At 50.4% G+C, this 23,131-nt stretch overlaps 1 protein-coding gene and 1 long non-coding RNA gene across 4 annotated transcripts in view; one reads left to right on the top strand and one right to left on the bottom strand.

Annotated features, from left to right (window-relative positions):
* Nucleotides 1-6,787: 6,787 nt before the first annotated feature.
* LOC116665855 lies at nucleotides 6,788-21,600 on the bottom strand. The gene is made up of 2 exons (XR_004322595.1): nucleotides 21,522-21,600; nucleotides 6,788-9,982 (listed from the first exon to the last, which is right to left on the bottom strand). It is a non-coding gene; the product is annotated as an uncharacterized LOC116665855 (long non-coding RNA).
* The window catches only part of TENT5C (terminal nucleotidyltransferase 5C), a 21,608-nt gene continuing 19,239 nt past the window's right edge, over nucleotides 20,763-23,131 (top strand). Inside the window, exon 1 of one of the 3 annotated variants that reach the window (XM_032486945.1) lies at nucleotides 20,763-20,894. Coding sequence is in view for 1 of the 3 variants with exons in the window: in XM_032486944.1 (XP_032342835.1) it covers nucleotides 20,930-21,286 (357 nt within the window). In the remaining 2 variants the exon portion in view is untranslated. The other 2 variants (XM_032486944.1, XM_014558880.2) reach the window with 2 other exon arrangements.

Below are 23,131 nucleotides of genomic sequence, written 5' to 3'. Positions count from 1 at the left end.
TAAACAAAATAAGTGAACAAACAAAGTCAAACAGAAACAGAGTCATAGATACAAAGAACAAATAGGTGGTTGCCGGAGTGGGTGGGGTGGGGAGGAGGAGAGAAATAGGTGAGGGAGATTAAGAAGTACCAACTTCCAGTTACAGAATGAATGAGTCACAGATATGAAATGTACAGTGTGGGGAATATCCTCAATTGTTATGTAATTAATTTGTATGATGACAGATGACAATTAGACTTATCATGGTGATCACTTTAAAACATAAAGAAATATCGAATCACTATGTTGTATACTGGAAACTAACAGTGTTGTAGGTCAAGTATAGTTCAAGAATGAACAAGCAAACGAACTCATAGAAAAAGAGATCAGATTTGTGGTTACCAGAGGCAGAGAGTGGGGGAACGGAAATAAAATGAAGGTGGTCAAAGGTACAAACTTCCAGTTATAAGATAAATAAGTACTAGGGAATGCAATGTACAACACAGTAAGGATCATTAACACTGTCATCCATGAAAGCTATTGAGAGAGGAAGTCCTAAGAGTTCTCAATACAAGGAAAAAATACGTTTTTTCTCTTTCTTTAATGTTGTACCTCTGTGAGATGATGGGTGTTCACTAAACCTGCTGTGGCCATCGTTTCATGATGTGTGTAAGTCATATCAGTATGTTGTACACCTTAAACTTACGCAGTGCTGTCTGTCAATTATACCTCAATAGAACTGGGAGAGAAGAAGGGGGAGGGGGAGGGGAGGAAGGGGAAGGGTCTCTAAGGAAGTGTCCCACCACCTATCGAGTGGAGAGGTGCCAACCCTTAGGAGCTAAAGTCAAGAGGGGATTGAGGTAGACAAACCCCACACACGTGCAAGTGCACATGCACATCCCACACGCACACACATACGTGAAACACGAGGAAACCTTCAACATTGTCTGCGCTTGATTTCCAAGGCACTGTGCTGCTCAGCAGGCACCTGGAGCCCGCAAGCTTTCCCACAGGCTCTTCTAGCCCCAGCTACCCCGGGGGTCCTCCCTCACTCCTGGCCTCGATTCCTGGATCTTCTCACTGAGAGAGCCCAAGAAGCCCTTTGCGCTGGCTTCCGTCTTGTTTGCTTTGACATGTGCCATCCTGCTGCGGACATGGAGGAAGCCCGCCAGCATCGGCCCCCGCCACAGACCAAGGGAAACATTTCCCGGCCTCCGGTTGGATGCGGTTCCCTTCCTGTGGTTCTTCCTTCCAGAGCCAGGCCTGTAAACTTGGGGAGCAAATGATTTGTTACCACACTCTGTCCGGCCCAGAAGAGGTTTTTCTCCGAGGGGGCCAAAGAGGGAGGGGGCTGAGGTCTCTGCGGCGTTGCCGGCTGCCCTCACCGGGGGCACAGAGGGCCTGGCCGACACCCCCATCTTGCGTTTTGGAAGAGGGACAGCTCATACATTCTGACCTCACTGGGCCGGGAAAGCTTTCCACTTGGAGTGCTTTCCTTCCAGGAGGCAAAGCAAACATCTGGTCCCAGACTTCCCTTTCGCCCTGCCAGCCATCCCACTCGGGGATTCCAGGCATTTGTTCCATCATTTCTTTATTTTCCTCCATACCATCTAGCTGCGCTTGGGCCGCTTCCATCTCCCCTCCCACCCAGGGGGCCGTTCACAGCCCCTCTCCCCCTGTGTCTGCTCGGGGCCCTGACGGGAATTTTCCTGTGGCTTTCTGTGGACTCCAATCCTGCAATTTACCACCCAGGGCTTGCAGGCTCTCCCTGCACTGAAGACTTTCCGAGCCAGTCTTGGTCCAGCGTGGTCGCTCCCGGGTAGTCGTCACAGAAGGCCTTGGAGCAGCCGCCTCTGCAGCACCCACCTCTGCAGCACCCACCCCCAGCAGGCTCGTGGCAGCTTTGTCCTGTGTTTGGTGCTTTTGGTGTGCCAGGAGCCAGAGGTACGCGGGCAGCCGCAGACATGGCTGGCAGAGGCTGTGAGCGGGAACGAGCTGGGGCTGCCGCAGCCGGCTCTGTGGAGAACTGCCTCTTGGCTCCTCCCCGTTCAGCACAGCGGTCTGTGGTCCCTCGGAGGCTGCATCATCTCTTCCCTGCTCCTGCGTCTTCTTCATCCTTGCGACTCGGGTTTTCCTTGGCTGCCGCTGCCATGGCTGCTACCCCCAGTCTTCCTCCCCTCTCCGTCTCATATGCTCTGCTGGCTCATGCTGTCAGACCTTTGTGGCTTCTGCTTGCTGCCATCCCTCTTGGGGTCTCTCAGCTCTGCCACACTCTGCTGGCTGGAGCCATCTCCGTGTGGCCACTGTCAATCTCCCTGAGATCACCCCGTTGGGGCAGTTCTTTCTTTCCGGCATAGAGTCCCGCTAGGCAGCCTCACAGGTCTCCTGTGTCCTCATGACCTGCCCATGATGGCTCTCCTGGGATTAGGTGCCAAGCCCAGACCAATAGGTTACATGTGGCCAGAGTTGCATGATCACGTGACCCAAAGCATGGCAACCAGCGGACAAGGAACAGCCAGTGGCTGCTGTGTTCGGTGTGCAGTGTGGGTGTGGGGGGCACTCGTGGACCCTCCAGCCATCTAACATCACCCCCCACTGCATCAGACCCCGACCCCAGCTCACAGTTCAGGAGTGGCACTGCCTGTCCCGCTGAAGACTCGTTCACCATTCTCTTGCTCCACACACACCATGCCTCCAAGGGGCGGCTCCCCACAGGTGCCCCTTCACCCCGTCCAGAGTCCTCCAGACCAGTTCCACCCACTTCCTACTCCAGCGCCCGCTCAACCACTCCAGCTCTTCCTCCATTTCCTTCAATCATCTTTCTTTTCCAGGGGGCCTCTTATTCCTGTCACAGGGATTGGTCCTTGCATGTGGTTTGTCCTTCACTGTTTTCCATGTGTCATCACCACACTGCTGCTCCGTGGGGCTGACGATCGAAGAGACACTGCTGGGTGTCCACCCTCAACACCGCGGCACCCCACTGTCAGTCCTGCTCTCCTCCCGCGGTGCGGCCCCTGCAGATGCAGAGAGAGAGACAGGTGCACACTATCTGGTGGAGCCCAGGAATGGTTCGACAATAACAGCAGTATTTGTGAAACTGGATCATGTCACCCTTTGCTTAAAACCCTCCCGTGCTTTCCTTTGGTACCAGGAGTCACATGGAGCTTTCTGTGCGGCCTGGAGGCACCTGCCTGACCCAGGCCCTGCTGCCTTCTTCCACTGTCTCTCAAGCCTTGCTCCCCAGAACCCCCTGCACCACCACCTGGGTTTCTCAGCTCCTCAAAGACACCAAACTCTGTCTCCTTAACAAAGCTGCAAGATCCATGTGACAGGAGCTGGGCATTTTGACCCCCACAGTGCCTGAATGATGCTCCGCATGTGCAGGTGTTCAGTAGATATTGCTGAGTGGCTAAGTGAGCAATCTATGCATCAGTATGACTGAAGGGAGAAATCAGAGGTGAGGCGCAGGGAGGAGGCAGACACAGCCGGACTGAAGGGGGCAGTGGCGGGAGTGGGTTCAGGTCAGACTGTGAGGCCTGGGTTGCCAGACGGAAGTCTGGGCCTGACTCCATCACCTGAGGCTAGGGCTGGAATGTCTTGCTGAGGAAGGAGCAGGAATGATTCAGGAGGAGTCCTTTGGCAACCACCAGAGGTCGGATTGAAGCTGAGAAAGCTGGATGCTGGGAGACAGGTTGGGAGGCTTTGGAAATACGTGGGGCCCAGCTGAGGAGGCAGGCGGGCTGGGCGGGGCCGTGGGAATGGACAGAGTGGGGTTCCAGGGGAAGGGAGACGGAGCGGAGTCCAGGCAGGTGGGGACGTGGGGTCTCGGGGTCTCTGCACGGGCCCCGCACCCTGATCTCTAGGAGTGCAGTCTGCATAGGAGCCGAGTATCAGCCCAGGAGCCCAGGACCGTGGCCGTGTCAGTGTGGCATGGGCGCCCAGCAGCCCTGGCTCACTTCCCCCTCTGCCACTTACCGGCTCACTGAACATGGCTAATCGCTTCCTGTCTCTGCTCCTGTTTCCTCATCTGTTCCATGGGGATGATTGTGTCCTAGTTGTGATGGTTCCCTATGATAACACAAGCAGAGGCACCGCACAATGCCCAGCAAATAGTAACAACTCCTTTGTAACTAACATTATTACAAAATAATAATGTGTTAATTACAAACTAGGACCTGGAAGGACTGGTACTTGAAGATACAAGCACAAGAGCAGAATGGGGTTCCCAGGAGGGTCTGAACACCCTGGCCCCTGTCTGGGTTCTCGGGAAGGTTGCTAAGGCCCCCAGTATGGGGGGGACAGCGTGGCTGAGGCCTAGGGGTGGTGAGCTTGACTCAGCTGTGAGGAGCTGGGTGGCAGGTTGTCGGGGGTGCTGCCATTTTGATTCCATGTCTCCCTGCTCCTTGGTGATGCTTCCGACCAAACGTGGGATGGAGGCGGCAGTTGAAGCCACAGCCCAGAGCATGGACTCAGGGCTGACTGAAGACTCGAGCCACCTGGTGCTCCCCGTCTGCAGTCAGAGCCATGGCACAGCCCCCACCTCAGTGACCAAGGTGGCAGGTTCCAGCAGCAGGAGACGTTTGTCAGGCTCACTTCCGAAGGCAGCGGCTGTCACACTCCTGCGGAGCATCTCCTCTCCACCCTGGTTTCTGGAACACGGGGCTGGCCTCACTGTGGGTCTGGAATCACCATTATGTTGCATTTGTATGACACCAGTAATATTTGTCATCTCATTTGTGAGGGAGAGTGGAAGTTTGAGGCTTTGTGCTTTCAGCAGAAGGGTGTCACTTTAATCCTCTGTCAAGGTTTATAAAACATGATTGCAAGGTGCCCTTGTCTCTTCAGTCTATGAAAGGGAAAGGGAGGCGACAATTCTGACTCAGATGGAGCCAAGAGCAAGCCTGGGCCTGCTGCCTCTGAACAGCAGGTTCCTGGGCCGTTCTTGAACTTCTCTATGCTGCCTTTTGTGCATCTAAAAAATGCAGATAATGCATGTGGAGCCCTTAGTTTGAAAGTTCAGAAAGGTTATTACAGGGCATGAAAAAGCTGTCACAGTCGCGATCCCATTCCACCCGCATGATGGAGCTGTCGGAGGAGGCATGAGATAGCCATCACGACCCGCATTTTACAGAGGAAACAAAAGTTCTGAGGGTTGTGTGGCCGGCTGAGTGGCAGAGCCCGTCTTTCCACCCTGAAGCTCGTGTTCCCCACTCTAAGGCTTCCCAGAGGGGCCCCCTGGCTGCTTAGGATTCTGATTTAGAAGGTGTGAGGTGGGTTCAAGAAATGATGTTTCTAACAGTCCCCCTGTCGGTGGCCCGGGGAGCATTTACAAAGCTGCTTCTAAGAGGACAGAGGCTGTGTCCCCTGCCTGCAGCTTCCAGCCAAGACTGCTGCACTCAAGTCCCTCAGGGGCAAAAGAACGAACACGGTCACAGTGGGGCGGTGGTGGAAACTTCTCAAAGGAGAAGTCTGCTTCCCTCCAGGTAGCAAGCTCCAAGAGGGGGGGTGCCTGAGCTGCACAGGAGGTATCTGGAGGGCACCCTGCCCTCGACAACTCTAGAAAGACGTTGCTCTTCAGTAGTGGCCAGCTTTTCAAGTCCTTTCTCCTGGTTTACTAGCCCTGGGCTCTGACATGTCATTTAATCTCCCTTGTCTCAGTTTGTCCATGTGAAAAAACAGACCCTACCTCCAGGAAAGAGCCCTTGGTACAGTTCCCAGAGCACGATATAACTGGGGACCACTGTTGTGAACATGGCTACCACTGCTCCGGCAGCCTCTCCCCCTTTCCAGCTGCTACTTCTCTGCAGCTTAGGGCCAGACCCAGCCAGGGGCAAACAGGAGCGAGGACGAGTGTGAGATGGGGCAAACCCAACAGAAGAGGCAGGCCAGCTTTGCTCCCCACCCCCGCCTCTCCTTCCTCAGTGTGACCAGGGTCCCACAGAAGCTGGCTGGATGGAGGGACAAGCCACACTGAGCCCTCACCCTCTGGCTGATGTTACCAAGTGCCGTCCTGGAGAAGCTGGCCTTGCTGTCCTGGACATGCACCACAAGGCAGGGGTGTGGCGGGTGGCAGGGACCCGGGGCTGCGCGGCCACCCCCTCAGAGCCATGTCTCCTCTACATGATGCTGGAGAAGCAGGGACTCTGCCAAGCACGGTGGCCAGAGGCCCAGGTCAGGCCAATGGAGTGGGTGCCTGGGGGAGCTGTCCACTTTTCCTCTCCCGGCCCTGGCGTCAGGAAGGCTTGGCTAATGCTCTTGGTGCTGGAAACTACGTCCTCATCTTGGGCTTTCTCCATTACCACCGACTCTGCTCCGCTCGGATGGCTGCCCTGGGGAATTTGCTCAGTGCAAAACAAACAGAAATGTATTTTGTAGTGGATCGTTGGCAGCGAGGCTGGGTTCTAACCGCCCTCTGGCCTGTTAAACTAGAACCGAGACCAAGCGTCATTCTGCGGAAACGTGAAGGCCAGCTCACCCAGACACTCGGACTCTAGGTTAGAAGGCGTGAGACTGAGGGATGACCACCCCCACCTGCCGCTGTGTGGATGAGAACCCCAAAGCTCTGAAACAGCCTGCCCAAGGTCACACAGCAAGGTCAAGAGAGTCAAGACTGGAACCCAGGTCTCTGAACCCTCCCCAGCCAGGTCCCCGGCTGGTTTTGTGTGGGGTAGACACAATTCTTGGATGTCTGCCAGGGCTTTAAGATTAATGAGGTAGAAGCTGGCTGACCCTGAATTCTAATGATTAGAAATGCTATTTAGGGGGTTCTCAGCTACAATGATAATCATTATTCACAACAAGGACAACAGAGCTTTGGAAGATTTTAATGTAACATTCTAACCCTTGAACATTAAATTTAGCAGAGTTTGGGAGTTGCCAGACCCTCTGTATAAAGTAACAATTCTCAAATATTCATGTATACAGGATCAGCCAAAGAACGGATTCGTCTGCTCTCTCAGTGAGCCCACATATTTGACCACACAAAAATATCGTATTTTTCCAAAGGCTGGATACCTGTTCTGGAATACTACTTGAAAAACCAGAAGTCTAAGACCTAAGAGTACTCAGGGTGGTGCCTGGGGCGGCCGCACCACTTGTGATGTCAGCAGCGGGCACAGACGCCCTGCTAACAGGTGTTCTGTGGACTGTGGGGGTCGCACAGGGACAAGCCCTTTGTGGAACAGGCAGTGGAGCACGGGGGCTTCCAGGCAGAGGGCTGGTCCAGTTGAAAGAGAAAGGAGGAGGGTGGGAGTGTGCCTGGGGTGAGGGTGCATTAGGATTGTTTTGTTTATCAGTGAGGACTCTGAATGCAGCAGCCAACACGGGTGTGTCTTTAGGACACGAGAATTACCTTTCGTTTCGGCAGCGTGTCTCTTGACAAGCCTGGTTCTGCAAGTGAGTTTTCACTCAGGCTTCCGTCACCCTTGCCCACCCTTCCCAGGCCTTGAGAGCAGCACCTTATTTATTTCATTTATTCTTCCTAATGCCCCAGTGAGGTTCATATTATTGTTCCCATTTCTCAGAAGAGAAAACTGAGGCACAAAGAGATGAAAGGGCTTGCCAAAGGCCACACAGCCAGCAAGTGGCAGAGCCAGACTACTGAATCCAAGTGTACCTGATGCCAAAACCTTCCTCTTAGACCAGAGTTCCTTAGATATGGTCCTTGGTCATCTGGAGCAACTACTTGGAGGGGGGCTTGTTGAAATAAAAGACCCCTGAGTCCCACCTGTAGGTTCAGAGCTGTAGGTTCAGAGCCTCTGGGGTTGGGCCATGGGAACCTGCCTTTTTAACAAGTACCCGAGGTGTTCCAATGGTCTCAAAGTTTCAAGAACAAGGTCCTAAATGAAGGAGGAAAGTTAACACCCACAGATGGGACTTCAGGTCAAGACTCCAGGGGTAGGCATCCTCCTGGGAGTTCAGCTGTTTCTAGTCTGAGAGGCACACCTCTTCCTCAGGTGACTGATACCAGGTCCGATCCCAGCCTGCCCTGGGCCCCTCTCCTCACAGGGGGCAGCCTTGTCCCCAGTACAGGTCCTCCCTGCTGATTCAGTACAACAACCGGAGCATCTTCTGGGTCGCGGTGACTGGGGATGATTCCGTGGGGCTGTGACTGTCTGTTATTCAAGCCTCTCAGCCCCCAGCAGCAAGAATGAGGGACAGGTGTCACCACACCAGGGTGGATGTGATTGTAAACAAGACAGCTCAGAAACAGACTGCTAAACACAGGAAGCCTGCTCCCCGCAGGCCAGGCCACAGCAGCATCTCACCCTATGCTCATTGGTACGTATTGTTAGGGCTGACGTGGTTACCAAACCTCAGTACCACCTGCAAGCACCAGACCTGTGATGACCCTTTCATACGGAAACAAGCCCTTTGGGAGACAGGCCATGACAGCTCCAGGCTCGAACAGCACAAGCCCTTGAGCTTTGGGAGCTTGGCCTGGGGTGAAGCTGCCCGGAACAAGACAATGAGAAAGGAGGGTGGACGCAGCCCTGGGAAGAAGCCCATGTCTGACACCGCTGTCCCTGAAGCTGACGGCCCCATCCAGCTGTGCAGCTTCAGGCTCTTGGCCCACCTCTGCTGTCCCTTGAGCACCTGTGCCCTGTGATCCCATCCCTGGGACCTCGGCTGAGAGCACCTGGCCCGGGGAGGCCAGCCTGGAAGCCACCAGAGAGAAGGGGCCCACACAGAGTCGCTGGTGCCAACCTCCCCCTCAGAGTCTTCCTCTGGGACTTTGGATCTTAGATAGCAGAGGCCTTGGGAAGCTAGGGGTGAGGAGCTCTAGAGAAAAGGGTTGCCAAGTCTCACGAGCTAACAGAAAGCATCGCTACATCGCTGAGAGGGCCGTTAGGAAAATGGGTCCCTAGAGCTGCCATGATGTGCTAGCTCCCTGGGTCCCGGGCGCTGTCCCGTCTGGGGTCTCAGTGGAGAAGCCGGTCTCCCCTGGACCCCAGCAGCCTTCCAGCTCAAGTGTAGTGAGAGAGCGTATTCGCTTGCATCCTCAGGGGCTCTCTCTCCAGCTCTGTTCCTCACTGCAGTGGGGGCTGATGGCCTCAGGCTCCAGAAAGAGGAAGGGGACAGTACTGACAAGGCACCCAGGTGTGACAGGCACGTTCCCACGGCCCGTGGGTTAATTTTCTGTCATCTTCACGGGCCCTCTGGGAGACGGGGAGGACAAGCCCCATTTACAGATGAGCCCCACATGGCCCAGCAGGAGGCACGATGCCGATGCAGGATTTTAGAACCTCAAACCCACGCTCTCTGCACATCCAGTCCTGATGCGCCGTGTATGTGAGGACCAGCAATGCATGGTCCTGTGTTTGTCTGCTGCAGTGGCTACATTTAAACCAAAACCAAAACCAAAACCAAAACCAAAACCAAAACCAAATAAACATGGGTCCCTGAAGGCCCTAGAGGTCACCTGACAGGTGGCCCCTGCATCATTTCTAAGGGCAGGGAGGCCTCCCTGTGCAGGAGAGCTCTGCCCTTGCTGCTCAACGAAAGACCCCTCAGCTCCTCTCTCTGCCAAGGCCAGCAGGTCCTCCTTTGTCAGGAGAGGAAACTGAGTCCCAGCTAGGGGAGGTCTCCTGGACTGTCTCTGACACTTTTGGAAAAATTCCTGTTTGCCCTACAAACGCACGGTGCATTCATCAGCTCATTTAATCCTCGCAACACCCAGAGGTGAGAGGTCCTCTTATTATCACCATCTTGTTATCTTGAGATAAGGAAGCTGAGGCTTAGCGGCGAGGTCAGGTAACTCTCCCGGAGAGACAGGCAGAGCTGGAACTTGAACCCAGCTAGTCAGAGCTGGGAGCCCATCCTTCTAACCATCAGATGGGTCCCGGCCCCCACCCTGCTGCCTTTGTTCTGCCGCAGAGAAGTGGAACTCGAGTCAGCTTAACTGATCGTCGCGATGCACGTGGTGCTGTCCTTCCAGGCCCCCCTCTTCCTTCACACTGGAGGGGCTTCCACTGTTGAGGCTGAAGTATCTGGTGTGTGGTCACTATGCAATAAAAGAGGGAAGGAAAGTTTTATTTGGAAAGCAAAACTAGTATAGGAAATGCCTACATGGAAGGTGGGGCCAAGGGACTTTGGGACCATGAAGGTTTGGAAGGTTGGCTTGAGGGAAGGTGATAGAAAATTAGGATTGTCCTTAAATTGTCAGATTTGGCACTCTTTGGTCAACATGACAGTTTCACTTTTTTCTGTCTGATAGTATTTGAGTTGGAAAAAAGTTGTTTAATTATATCAGATGCTCTGATTGTTAAGTATTAGAAAATACAGTTCAATTTGCTTAAACACAGGGAGTCCTGGGCTTCTGGAAGAGAGGAGTTCCGTGGTGGGGTGGTCTTCTGGATTGTTTGTCCCTGAGTCTTTGGCACTGCCCTTGCTGGTGTGTAGACTTCATCACACATTGCCCTCTCTTGTGGCAGCAAAATGCCAACAACCATCCCAGGACTCACATCTCCACATCATCCTCTCCAGAAAGATGAGCATTTGTGGATTTCCTTCCTCCAACCACTGAACATAAGCTTGAGAGAACTTCTTATCCCAGCTGATCAAGGGCAAGGGATGGAATTACACTGATGGGCTTAGGCCCATCAATAGGACACTGGGGTGTCCACATCAATTCTACCCAAGCAACATGGCCGCTCCCCAGTCAGGGAAGGAGACGTGGGTGTGTGCACTGGCCAAGAATTCCCACTATGTACATTTTTCTATTATATCTTCACTTTCAAGTAAAGAACAGCAATTATTTTATGCCATCCCTAGTGTTAGATTACAGTCTTTCCCCACAATTGGCTAAAATTCATTTGCTATAATTCCCAATATTCACTAATTAAGAAGCAATTACTCCCCATTTCATAGACTGAAAAGATTAAGGCAACTTGCAATCATGTTTATATTATATATCTTGACAGAGAATTAAAATGATATCCTTCTACTGAACATCACAAAGCCTCAAACTTCTACTCTCCCTCACAAATGAGATGACAGATATTACTGGTGTGATCTTGAAACCAGATACTCTCACATCTCCTGGAGAATTGCAAACCCTGGTGTGACCTAGACTTTGCCCAGGGGTCCTGGACCATCCCCAAGCAGCCTACTCTGGCCATCAGCAGGCCCATGATGCAGCCAGGGGCTGGGAAGCCTGCAGCCCACCTGGAGCCATCATCCCCAAACCAAGAAAGTGAGCCATTGACCTCTCTGGGTTCCTTGGGGCTCTATAATTTTCTAGTGTAGAATCTGCTTTACATTGCTCTATGATTTAGGCGAGGAAACTAGTGATCATAAATTGGATCTCATAATCCAATGGGATCCCCTCCTCTGAACCCCAAAGGAACAGAGTGGTGCAGTGGTTCTCAAAATTTGGTGTCTTAAGACCCCTTTTACAGACCTCCTGGAGGACCCTGGAAAGCTTTTCTGTGTGTGTCTATTGGCATTTACTGTATTAGAAGTTCACACCGAGAAAATTTAAAACACAGAACACACAGCACACATTCCAATAGCCTGAGTGATGTCCTCACATGTCATGCAGCCTCTGGAAGCTTCCCTGTGTGCTCGTGAGAGAATGAGAATTCAAAAGGCAAATGATGACTTAGTATTATTATCAAAATAATTTTTATCCCAGACTCATGGGAATAGAACATAGATTTTTGAGAAAATGTGGTTTTGAATCAGACTGCCTGGGTTCAAACTCTGGCTTCACCATTTCATCTTTCCATGCTTCAGTTTCTGTGTAAGTTATTTAACTTTTCCATGCCTGTTTCTTCAGCTAGAAAATGGAGCTAATAATACAACCTACCTCCTGGGACTGTTGGGAGATTAAATAATATAAGTACCTATAAAGCACTTAGAACAGACCAGTATATAGTAAACATTATCCGTTATTAATGAATATTAATTACTATTGGGCTAAAATATTAGCTTTTCTTACTAACCTACCACTGTGAGTGTAGACTTTGGTGCCTTCCTCATGGGCTTGCCCATCTGCCTGGTTAATGGATACTGGTGTGCTCTGAAGCCCGCCATGAGGTTGTAAGTTCCTGGCAGCCAGTGTCTGTGGTCCCCAGGGCCGTGTCTTACATCATGGAGGAGGCCCAGTTGGCTGAATACCTGAAGAGCTGATTCTGCCTCAAATGAGCAGAGAAGTCAGAGCCAGCAGCCTGGGCTCCAAACTCATGGTGTTGGGGGCAACAGCACAAGTTAGCAGTTTACTCATCTGCTGTTGTCATCAAGGAGAGAATTAACTTGGAACACTGCATTTTCTAGATCTGGAATTCTAGAAATTCCAAACCAATCAGTGTGTTCGTAAATGCACTCAGGAAACAATGTTAGACAGTCTCTATTGGCCCCTACAGAACCCCCCTCCATCCTAACTCCCCGCTCTGTGTCTCAGGGAGGCTGCCTTCTAGCAAGTGTACCCATCCGCCTTCTGACTCTGGGGAGGCAAGAGACCAGCAAGCTCCAGGAACAGCAGTCAGGCAGTTTCCCTCCGGCTCCCTCCGGGGAGCTGACTGCTTTTCAACCAGAGGCTGCTGCTCCTGTTAGACAGCCCCCTCTTAGCTGCAGCGAGGCTCCCCAGGTCCTGGGAGCCGCCTCTTCTCGTCCCTTCAGGCGTAGGGTGGAAATGGCTCGCTGCCTGCCGCTCGCCCTTCAGGGCTGCCCATCCCCTGTTACGCTTTCGCTGGACCTTGCCCACAACTAGGTAAATGGTTCCTTCACCAAGCGCTCCTCATTGCCATGTGCGAGTGTGTCGTCTGCTTGGAACACGTGTGTGTGAGTGTGGACCTACACATTGCGCGAGTGTGGAAGGGTAAACACCAAAGCCTCAGCTGCGAGATCCCGGATTTATTTCTTTCTCTGAACTTTCTGATTGTTTATCCACTGCAACTTGTTTGTGTTAAAAATTGTGTAAGAAATAGAGTAAAAATCCACAGATTTAGGAAATCTAGTGATTCCTGTCTAGGAGGATCAGGCTCAGGGAGACTAGAAGTCCTCAGATCCAGATCCTTCACAGGCAGATCTGGGCCCAGATCTACTTCATGGAAAGAAACTAAAGACACTGGCCATACCCCCTAGATCAGATGTCACGAGGATTAAAGGGATAAACGCATCTGCAGCTTGGAGTTCTTAATGTGATTAAAAAGAAAATAAGAGGCCCACTATCATTCCTTGGCTTTGGCCCTTTCACCTTGGCCGTCCCCAGTCTTGCTGCCATCCTGACTGTGCGGTAGCCACGCCGGTGTCAGAGCAGAAGCGAGAGGGAGTGTCGGCTGTGGGGCAGGAGGATGGCTCAGCCTGGTGGTCTTAGAGCTTCGGCCTGCACAGAGTCCCCTGAGGCTGTGCCAAGTGCAGATTCTTAGGCGCTGACCCAGTAGGGCCAGGGATCTGCATTTAAAAGTAGCTGGCCCTCCTCCACTCCCACACGCATGCACGTCATGAGGACTGGCAGTGCCTTGGCCGCTGGGTCTGGGGTGCAGGTCCCTCCTCCTTGGGACTCTCATCCCTAAGCCTGAGTGAGTAGAGGAAGGGGGAAGGGGGAGAGGAGGCAGAGCTGGGTGGGACAAGGGCAGTCAGGACAGGCCCCACCAAACCTGCTCATCACCAGGAGGAAACCTACAAGCGGGACGTTGAACCGCCAGGGCGATTAGTGCTCCGGAAACCACGGGGACCCACTGGAGACTTTGACCGATGCCGTGTTCTTTTCCATTTCTTCTCTGATTACATTGATCCTGTACTTTTGCTGATGTTGTGACAGTCTAATTATAGACTTCTCGGCTGCTGAGCAAACAGTCGTCCCCTCTCAGTAAATCTGCCTGTTACACAAGCGCCAGCTCTGGGACACTGTCATTATATGCAGCCAGCCCCATGATGTGCTGGGCAGCCAGGCCACACACCGTACCTCCTTCACATCACGTCGGGGCTGTAGGTGCTGGAGGTAAGCCAAGCCGGGTCCCTTTCTTTCTTCCTTTCTTTCTTTCTTCCTTCCTTCCTTCGGATGATTATTACGGTCTTCTTACTTCCTTCTTTCTTCTTTCGGGAGGGCGAGGCTTCCTTCCTGGCTCCGGCACTTGACCGGCCTTCCTTCTTCCGGTCCTGGGGTTCCTTCCTTCAGCCTACCTGCTTTCTTTGTTTCTTCGCGGAATCTCCGTCGGGCTCCTCGGCTCTTCCCCCTCCCCCCCGCCCCCTCCCTCTTTCTTCTTTCGTTTTTTCTTTCTCTCTTCTCCTTTTTCTCTTTTTTCAAACTTCCTCTCTCTTTTACTTTTTCCTTCTTCTTTCCTTCCTCCACCCTCCCTCCCTCCTTCTCTCTCCCTCTCTTTTTCTTTTTTCCTTCCTTTCTTTCCTTTTTTCTCTCTCCACCCCTTTCTTTGCTTTCTTTCTTGCTTTGCTTTCTTTTTTCTTTCTCTTTCTCTCCTCCCCTCCCTCCCTCCCCTCCCTTTTACTTTCTATTTCTTTTTTTTTTTAACTTTTTTGTATTGAGTTATAGTCATTTTACAATGTTGTGTCAATTTCCAGTGTAGAGCATAATTTTTCAGTTATACATGAATATACATGTATTCATTGTCACATCACATAGGAGCTGTAGGTGCTGGAGGTAAGCCAGGCCGGGTCCCTTCCTTCCTTCCTTCCTTCCTTCCTTCCTTCCTTCCTTCCTTCCTTCCTTTCTTTCCTTCCTTCCTTTCTTTCCTTCCTTCTTTCTTTCCTTTTCTCTCCCCTCCCTCTTTTTCTTTTTCTTTCTTTTTCCTTCCTTTCTTTCCTTTTTTCTCTCTCTACCCCTTTCTTTGCTTTCTTTCTTTTCTTTCTTCTTTCTTTCTTTTCACCAAACATCGTCCATTCAGTGTCCAGTCTAAGGATTTTGAAGAGGAAAATTGTCACCTGACCAAGAATATAGAGTCCTGGCAGGGTGGGGCCAGCTGGATGGCCTCCGCCCTCAAAGCTTCTCAAGAATCCATTTCCTTGTCCTCCAACTTATAGGCTTCAGAAACTTGTCTGGATCTGTGTCCCAGAGCTAGGTGGATCAGAGGATGCTTATTCATTCAGGCAGTGCTCACAGAGACAGATGTAAAGGCTGGAAGGAAGAGGTGCATGTTCTGGCCATCCAGCAGCTGAACCTCCTACTTCTGTTTGGAGAATTCTTTACCTCAAGAGGCAGAGCCCACAGTTAAAGCTGAAAATATCAGATAATTTGGTTTTTGAGCCTTCTTTGCAACCAAGGCTTGGGCACATGACTCAGACTCTGCTGATCAGATGCTCCCACCTAGATTTTGGATCAGAAGCTAGTGGATGGGACGCACAGACTCCATTTATCAGTGGGTGGCGGCAGTGGTGGGAGTGTAGCCACGGAACAGGCATTGCTTACGTCTGTGGTGATGTGATGGCCTCTTCTCTGGACCAGTTCTGCAGTACGATTTTTAAGCCTTGTTCCCAGTAGCACAGCAAACTGGCCAAGTTCTCTAGCCTTCCTGCAGATTCTGTGTGCTCCCCAATATTTTGAAAAGAATTCCATTTTGCTTAAATCATCCAGAGTCATTTCTAATTGTTTGCAACTAAAAATCTAAACCGACACATGGACTGGAAGACAATGTTTGAACGTTGAGAACCGCACTTGGTAGGTGAGTTAGACATCTAGCCGGTGGGCCGCCTCTTCCCTGGCAAGGTATGTGGGAATGGCGGGAGGCACAGACACCTGTGCCGGGAGTTTCAGGCATCACGGTGGCTGGCGAGAGAGACATCAGGGCCAAAACGGAAGGGCGGTTCAGAATGGACCCAGTGACTGGCCATGAGATATGAAGTGATCAGTTAACAATTTACACTTTCATGGAACACTTTTCCCTGAAGGGAGATTTGAAAACATTAATCCTCAGATAAGAGATGTGGGGCCCAGACATGAGGGCAGTCACAGCTAGGTGTCTGAACTTAACTCTCCTCTGCTCTCAGCCGATTCGCTTGCTAAGCTCTTCTAACAGTAAAGGGAGAAAACGGCCCCAGGTTGGCAAAGAGATAAATCTTGTGAGCCGGGCAACTGTTCTCACCTGCCTTCATTACCCGACTCAGTCAGCACAGAACTCCATGGAGCAGTGTTCGGAATAGGAAGCTGAGACTCAGGGGGCTTAAGCCATCCGACAGGGATACAAGCCATCTGACAAAGCCCTACATCCTTTCTCCAGTCTCACCGCTAGGGTGATGGGCAGGAAGGGTGTCTAGAGAGACAAGCTCAGAGGGATGCGGTCAGCCCTGCTCATCTTTGGCAGCTTCACTTTTTCTCTGGCAGTGCCACCCTCACTCCTTCCCCCCTTCCTGGCCCCTCTCTTACTGCCTTTGGGCTGCCCCGGTGCCCCAGTGCTTCCACTGCCATGCTATGCTTGAGCCTGTGGTCCTGGCCGCTCCTCCTCCCTGCCCCATCCAATCGGACCAGTCCTAGGTTCTTGCCTTCTGCTCTTTGTTCCAGATAAAACTCACACCTTCTTACTCTCAACCGAGCTCTCCTTCTGTGACGCCCAAGAAAAATATTGGCCTGAAGAAGCCTGAGAAGAGACAGGGATTTATTAGCAAGAGTTCTAGGTGGGAAGTGTAAAGCCAGGTCATGACTTAGCCCCACCAGAAACTTATGAGGGTGGAGACAATGCCACTGTCGTGGTTTTCAAATCTGGCTGCAAGGGCTGTGGGGCTCCTTTGTTTCTTGATCTGTGTGCTAGTGACATGTTTGTTCAGTTTGTGAAAATCCACTAAGCTGCTCTTATGATCTGTGCACGTCTCTATATGTCAGTGTACATCAATAAAAACTTTCCCTAAAAATCATTTTAAGATATTTAGACAAGGGCATTTTAATAAACATTTATCAAGGTGATCCACCTTGGGATAAAGTAATACAAAAACTCAAGACTTAAGAAAACCAATAAATGAGATAACAGGGCACTAAACAAAAGGTTTTTCTTGCCTTAAAAAAAAAGAATTAATGATAGAATTTCTTTGCTTCTATTGAGACATAAAACTTTTTCAGTGTTGTGGCCACAAGCAAGTCACACCTGCATTTTAAAGACTGTTTCCTCCCTCGGCTTTTCTTCCCTCCCTTTTCCCAGCTTTCCTAGGTACTGATCTTTAAACCATTTTGATTTGGCAAGAAGGAGGCTCCAATAATCTTGGAAGGAAAGTTTTAATATCTGGTTCCCCATCCAAAGGGCAGTACCTGGAGACTTCCTGAGTCTCCTTCCAGCTCCAAGGTGCCACAGTTTTATGGTGTAGAAAGAACAGTGTGTATTTTAAAGAAACAAAACAAAACAAAAATGGAAACAAAATTCTATTAAAAGTCAAGTAATGCCCCAGGACTAAAAAGGAGTTCAAAGGAAAAATATACACCTGTATAAATAATGAATTTCTTTCTTGGTTCTTGCCTCCTCCCTTCCACAAAATTGCCTAAGGTTTAGGAAACTAAATAAAATTTTACCTAAGCAAAGGTAAATTAAGCCATGATAGATCAAGTTCTAAGTAAGAATTTCTTTTTTTTTAATTAAATTGTAATTTTATTCAAATATATTAGATCATCATCCTAAAGAAAGAAAACAAAAGGGAAAATATTTCTATCTCAACCAGGTGTCATACTGGCAAATAGGAAAGAACTTCCGACCTGTGTTCTACCCTGAGGCCACTTGTGCTAATGGTATCCAGGAGGTATTGATAAAGTAGAGATGGTCCTAGGATCAATGTAATATAATAATTTATATTAATCTTATTCTGCTCATGTGTCCTAGATTTTTCTGGACAATCTGAATTTTAAGTAGCTAGTCACTTTGTTTTCTTAACTGAATTTTTCATTTAATAAATGTTCATTCATTCATTCAACAAAACTGCTTGCTAATGGTGCTGAGTTAATTAGATATTCATATGGGGAAAAAATAAATCTTGAGCCCAGACTGCACAAAAAATTAACTTGAGATGAATCATAGACCTAAACATGAAGGTTAGGGAAATCAAGTTCCTAGAAGAAAATGAAGGAGATGACCTCTATGGCCTTAGGCTGGGCAAAGATTTCCTCAACAGGACATAAAAAGTACTAGTCATAAAAGATTATGATTAATAAATTAGATGTCATTAAAATTAAGAATTTCTGTTCATCAAAAGATAACATCAAGAGAATGAAAAGAAAGGCACAGAGTGGGAGAAGATATTTGTAAAATATATATTGGACAAAGGACTTGCCCAGGATCTGTAAAGAACTCCTACAGATCATTAAGACAGACAACTGTCTAGAAATAAGCAAAAGACTAGAATAGACAGTTCACTAAAAAGGCATCTAAATGGCCAATGAGCATATGAAAAGTTGCTCAACATCATTATCAGAGAAAGGTAAATATAAATCACAGTGAAATAGACAACCCCATTTTTCCATGAAAAAGACTGACAATATCAGTCCTGGCAAAGATGTGGCGCAACTGGAAATCTCCTATCACTGGAATATAAATTGTTATATGACTTTGGAAAAATGCTTGGCAGTGCATTTAAAGCTTAATATGTATATACATTATGATTCTTCAATTTCAATACCTGGGCATAAACCCAGCATAAATGGACGTTATGTCCACCAAAAGACATATATAAGAATGCTTGTAGGTCAGAGGGCACAAAGGTTCAGAATAAGTGCTGGGGAATCTAATGTACAGCATGGTGACTATAGTTAATAATACCCTATTATATGCTTAATTTGCTAAGAAAGCTTATCTTTTTTATTTTTATTTTGTGTATGTGTATGTGATTTTTTGGGGGTAATTATGTTTATTTATTTATTTTAATGGGGGTACTGGGGATTGAACCTAGGACCTCATGCATGCTCTACTACTGAGCTAAACCTTCCCCCCAAGAGAGCTGCTCTTAATCATTCTCACTGCTCCTACCCCCAGCAAATGGTAACTATATGAGGTGATGGGTATGTTAATTAGCTGGGCTGTGGCGATCATTTCACAGTATATATGCATATAAAAATAACAAGGAGTACACTTTAAATATATACAATTTGTATTTGTCAAGTATACCTCACTAAAGCTAGGGGAGGAACAAGATTGTTTGTAGCAACTTCACTCATGACAGGTCAAAACCTGATGCAACCCAAACATCCACTGGTGGAATGATGCATAAATTATTGAATATTTACATAATGAAACAATACACAGCAATGGGAAAGAATGAACCATTGTTACATGCAACAACATGGATCACATCATAGACACACTGTTGAGTGAAGGAAACCAGATACAAAAGTACACACACTATGTAATTCATCCACATCCAGTTCAAACGTTAGTAAAACTAACGTATGGTGACAGAGCTCAGAAGAGTGGTTACTTGTGGCCACTGAACGGGAAGAGGCATGGGGAAGCTGGAGATGTTCTCTACCTCGATCTGGGTGGCAGTTACATGTAGAAATTCATTGTTCTGTACACTTTACAGAATTTATTCCTCAAAAACAAAAAGTTAAAAAAGATAAGGTCATATATCCTAATTTCATGTCCGACAATAGAGTCACTGTGCCTTTCCTACAAGCATTCATAGTGATATCCCATCTCATTAATGTTCCAGGGGACCTCCCCCTCCCCAGAAAAGGCATATATTTGAGAGCTCTATCCTGGCAGACACTGAGAGCCATACTTATTTCAGGCAGGGATGGAAGGGGCCAGGTAGAGAAACACTGCTTCTAGGAAGTAATCTTTTCCCCCACCACCGAGCTAAGATTAGTACAAGCTCAAAAACGTTTGATAAATAACAGCTACTACTTGATATAAATAACATTTAGCACACACTTTATATCAGGCACTGCACTTCTATCTTTCCATTTCCTTATTTAATACTTACATAACCCTACAAAGCTGTTCCATTTTTAGCCCCATCATACAGGTGAGGAAAAGGAGATTTATGGAGGGTTGGTTAAGTTACTTGCCCAAGACCTTACAGATAGTTAGGTGGTGAATGGAGATTCCAACCCATTAATCTGATTTAGAACCTGGACCCGAAACCACTCGCTGCGGAGTGACTGGATGGTGTCCAAGCCCCGCCTGCATGTTATATAACATACACGACTGAGCCCTGGGACATTGCGAGTCGCGCTGAAGTTGCCGCGACGAATTCCTCCAGACCCTTAGTCCCACTAACTGCACACAGGTGGTAACCGCGCCAGAGAACCAACTGTGCCGGCCTTTCCCCAATGACTTCCAGCCAATTTGCTTGGGGAATCAGGAAGGTTCGCCCGGCTCAGAAACCACACGTTTTTTTTTTCCAACTTCAAAACACACGTCGGAGGTAGGCGTGGGGGTTTCATTCCCTAGTCCCAGAGAGAGAACCAACGCGAAAATCCCCAGTAGAAGCAAAAGAAAAACAAGCCTGCGAGAGAGCGGAGTAGAGATGAGAAAACTTGTGGCGGCGGAAGTTTTGTGATCGGAGTAGCAGAAAAGAGCGTAGTGGAAAGTGGAAAGAAAGGGAGTCCCTGAAACTACGAAGTTAAGGGGGCGTCGACGCAGCCCCTCTCTATTGCGCCTGCGCAGTGCTACCTCCTTGGGCACCCCGGCCCCGTCCCGCAGCCGAAGATTTACTCGTCTCTCGGCAACCATTCACCCGAGGAGCCAATCAGAGGGCACCGTTCGCCCTGCCCTTGCCGTCAGCGCCCAGGCGGAAGGATCCCGTGGGCGCCGGCTCCTCCCCGCTCCGCCCCTCGCTCCCTCGGGAGGGCTGGCTCAGGGGCGGGGGTGGGGGCGGTGGTGGTGGCGGGCGGGGGCGTGGTCAGGCCGTATAAGAACGGAGGGGGCGGCGGCAGGACGGCTCATTTGGTGCCGCTGTCTGGGGGCTGTAGTGACCGCGCCGCTCCTGCCGGGGGCTGCCCACGCCAAGGACCTGCCTCTGTGGTCTCCTCCCCCGCCTCCCAGGTGAGCGCAAGGCCCACTCCTCCAAAGGTGCGAGGATGCGTGGTTCCAGGGAGCCGCGCACTCTGCCCTCGGGGGTCTGTCCCTGTCGAGCGGAGCTCAAGTTTTCACCGTGCCCGGTGGGAGCCCGGGGGGCGGAGGGGAGGTGCGGACAGGTGTCGGGCCCCGTGCTCCCTTCCCCTCCAGCTCCCGCGACGACACCTCCCCCTACGAAGCCCGCCCCCGAGGGCCCAGCGAATCGCTCCGAGGGGGAGCTACAACTTTCCAGAGACTTCGGCCGGGGCTGGCAAACTTCAGCGAGTTCCTGCTCTGCGCGTCCCGCAGGCTGCGCGCCGTCCGGGCGCGGGCCGGGCGGCCGAAGAGTGTGCGTTGGGGGCCTTCAGCTCCTCCCTGGGGTAGGACGGCGTCCGCACCACCCGTGCCTTGCTTGAGGTCTCTCGGGCTCGCCCCGGTGCTCCCGCGGGCGCGCACGCCGCGGCCCGCTGGACCGGCGCGAATTCGAATGCAGCGGTTTCTGAAGGCGCAGTTAGAGACTCCGCGGTCAGGGGCCGCATCCGGCTGGGGAGGGAGGGGCGCTTCCCAGGCTCGGTGCCAGGACCGGGGTTTTAAGGAGAGGGCGGAGATCCCTACCTTTTCCTGGACTCGCGCTAGACTGGGGTCTCCGTGAGCAGCAAAGTGATCCAAGCGAGTGACTCGTGCGCTGCGCTTCTCTCGGAAACTTCTCGGAATACTGCGTCTGTGACCTGGGTCCTCCCCTTTTAGGAATGAAACTTCCTTAGCCTGTAGACTGAAAGCCGCGGCCGTCAGTTGGCTTGGCTCGCGGGGCCGCGGGCGGCTTGGAGGCACAGCTGCCCCGGGAGGTGTCACAGTCCGGATCGCGAAGGTGGGAGGGAGTCGGAGGAGGGAGATGGACCTCGCGAGTACAGGTTGGTAGCCTGTACACCGAAATGCAGAACGCTTGCCTGCGGGAGAAAACAGCCCGGCGCTACCTCGAAGTGAGGGAAGACTTCCGGGGAAATGCCTGGCGAGTTTCTCTGGAAAACGCGAGTTGACCCATGCTCACTAGAACCGACTGCTAGGGCTGGATGCCGCGGAAGGGATCAGCTCAGTCCCCTTGCCCACTCTTTTTTATCTGGAGAAAGGCTTCTGCAAGGCAGACTAAATCCTTGTATTAAGCAGGGACCTGCTGCCTTTTTAAAGTTTGTTTGTTGTGGAGTTACAACATGCAGCTGCACTTTAACAGTAAGCGTTTATAAAGACTGTGAAATCGTTTATATTGTGGCAGTTGGTATTCAGAACATTTGGTAGGTGAGTTGGGAACCAGAACCTACCCAGGAAATGAAGTTAAGATTATTAAATCCTCCTGAAGTAGACTCCTGGCGCGGCCCAGCTGCCCTGCAGGGGGAATGTGAGTGGCCATTGTTGGCTACACTAACCTTTCAGCGTGAGTAACTTGGCAAGGAAGTGAACCAGGCAGCAAGCCAGGCAGCCGTCAGGGTGGCAGGAGCACTACCTACCAAGAATTGTGCTGTGTCTCAAGCCCCTGGAGGTGTTACTGGGGGAGTGAGACCTGTTCCGGGGACCCTGCCATGGTAGGGGCTGGAGCAGGGACTGGAGAATGCTGACTCTTCGTTTTCAGGGAAGCATCTGAGCTGGACCAGCAGGGTTTCTGCCCTTTGACATTTTTGTTTGTGAAGATGGGAAGCTTAGTGTCTCTGGAGTGAAGCGTTTACTTGAGATAACTGAAACCTTGTGTCTGAAGGCATACCCATGTCTTCAGTTTAGTCTCAGTAAGGCGTTTTTAGAAAGAAGATTTTGGTATATTGTATGTAATTGTTCAGGTAGTTTTTAGAAAGATTTTGGTGTATTGCATATAATTGTTCAGGTAGCTGTCAGGTAAAAAATAAAAAATAATTTTTTTCTCTGCTAGGAGGCCTCTAAATTGTTACCCAACAAAGGTCCCTAATTTCATGTTAGCATGTGCCCACAGAGCAAACAGCTACACTCTGAGTTTCTTCCACAATACCTACCTTGTATCCAGAGATTGTTAGGGTGACACTGAAGGAAAGGATTTGGCTCTTGGCCTGTTTGTCAGAATGAAGATGATTTGGTTGAGCACCCCTGGCACTCACTACTTACTGGCCTCAGCTCTACTGTGATTGCAAGTAGCCCCTGAAATCCCATCCTGTGTTGCAGAAGCTCTCCCCTACCCCTGTCCCATCTCCCAATATTTGCGCCCC

This window comes from Camelus ferus, chromosome 9 (assembly GCF_009834535.1).
Source record: "Camelus ferus isolate YT-003-E chromosome 9, BCGSAC_Cfer_1.0, whole genome shotgun sequence".
In the NCBI taxonomy this organism is placed as follows: Eukaryota; Metazoa; Chordata; class Mammalia; order Artiodactyla; family Camelidae; genus Camelus; species Camelus ferus.
This window is presented reverse-complemented; position numbering and strand designations above follow the sequence as displayed.